Below are 503 nucleotides of genomic sequence, written 5' to 3' on the forward strand. Positions count from 1 at the left end.
CCAACGTGTTGCTCTGTTCCTTGTTGTTGCGTCTGTTTTTAGCTGATGTTTCATAGTCAATTCCAAATTTGGTGACACCGTCGATAATGATGTTTCCGCTGGAGCTCATAGCAATGGAAGACGTACTCAGGGAACTGGTGACAGTGACTGTCTTTCTTGGTAGTGTGACGGTCATTGACATATCTTTTCTCTTTGTGAAGCGATCACTTCCATCATTGAGAGCAGCTGCAATTCTGACGTTACTGTCTTGACTTTCAGCGTTCCAGTTTATATTCACGTCTCCTCTGATGGCAGATTCGCCAAATTCGCCGTTGGATGAAAACGAGACTGGTTGAGGTGCTCGCATCGTTAATGCCGCTACGTACGCAGTGTCTTTTCCAAATACAACATCCATGTCGAGCATTTTCTTGCCGTTTAACTCCGCGTTTACGGTTTCAGTGTATTTAGCTGACATCAACTCATGATGTACTGCTATGGCACCGGAGCGTAAGAAAGAAAAAGGT

The 503-nt window shown here is 44.7% G+C and overlaps 1 protein-coding gene across 1 annotated transcript; it reads right to left on the reverse strand.

Annotated features, from left to right (window-relative positions):
* Positions 1-4: 4 nt before the first annotated feature.
* Positions 5-497, reverse strand: LOC110440674 (the record flags this gene model as incomplete). Its single annotated transcript, XM_021483833.1, has 1 exon — positions 5-497. A coding segment is annotated over exon 1 (450 nt), but the record flags the coding sequence as incomplete, so codon positions are not given.
* Positions 498-503: the final 6 nt, after the last annotated feature.

The sequence above is a fragment of the Mizuhopecten yessoensis genome, unplaced genomic scaffold (genome assembly GCF_002113885.1).
Source record: "Mizuhopecten yessoensis strain PY_sf001 unplaced genomic scaffold, ASM211388v2 scaffold681759, whole genome shotgun sequence".
Taxonomy (NCBI): Eukaryota; Metazoa; Mollusca; class Bivalvia; order Pectinida; family Pectinidae; genus Mizuhopecten; species Mizuhopecten yessoensis.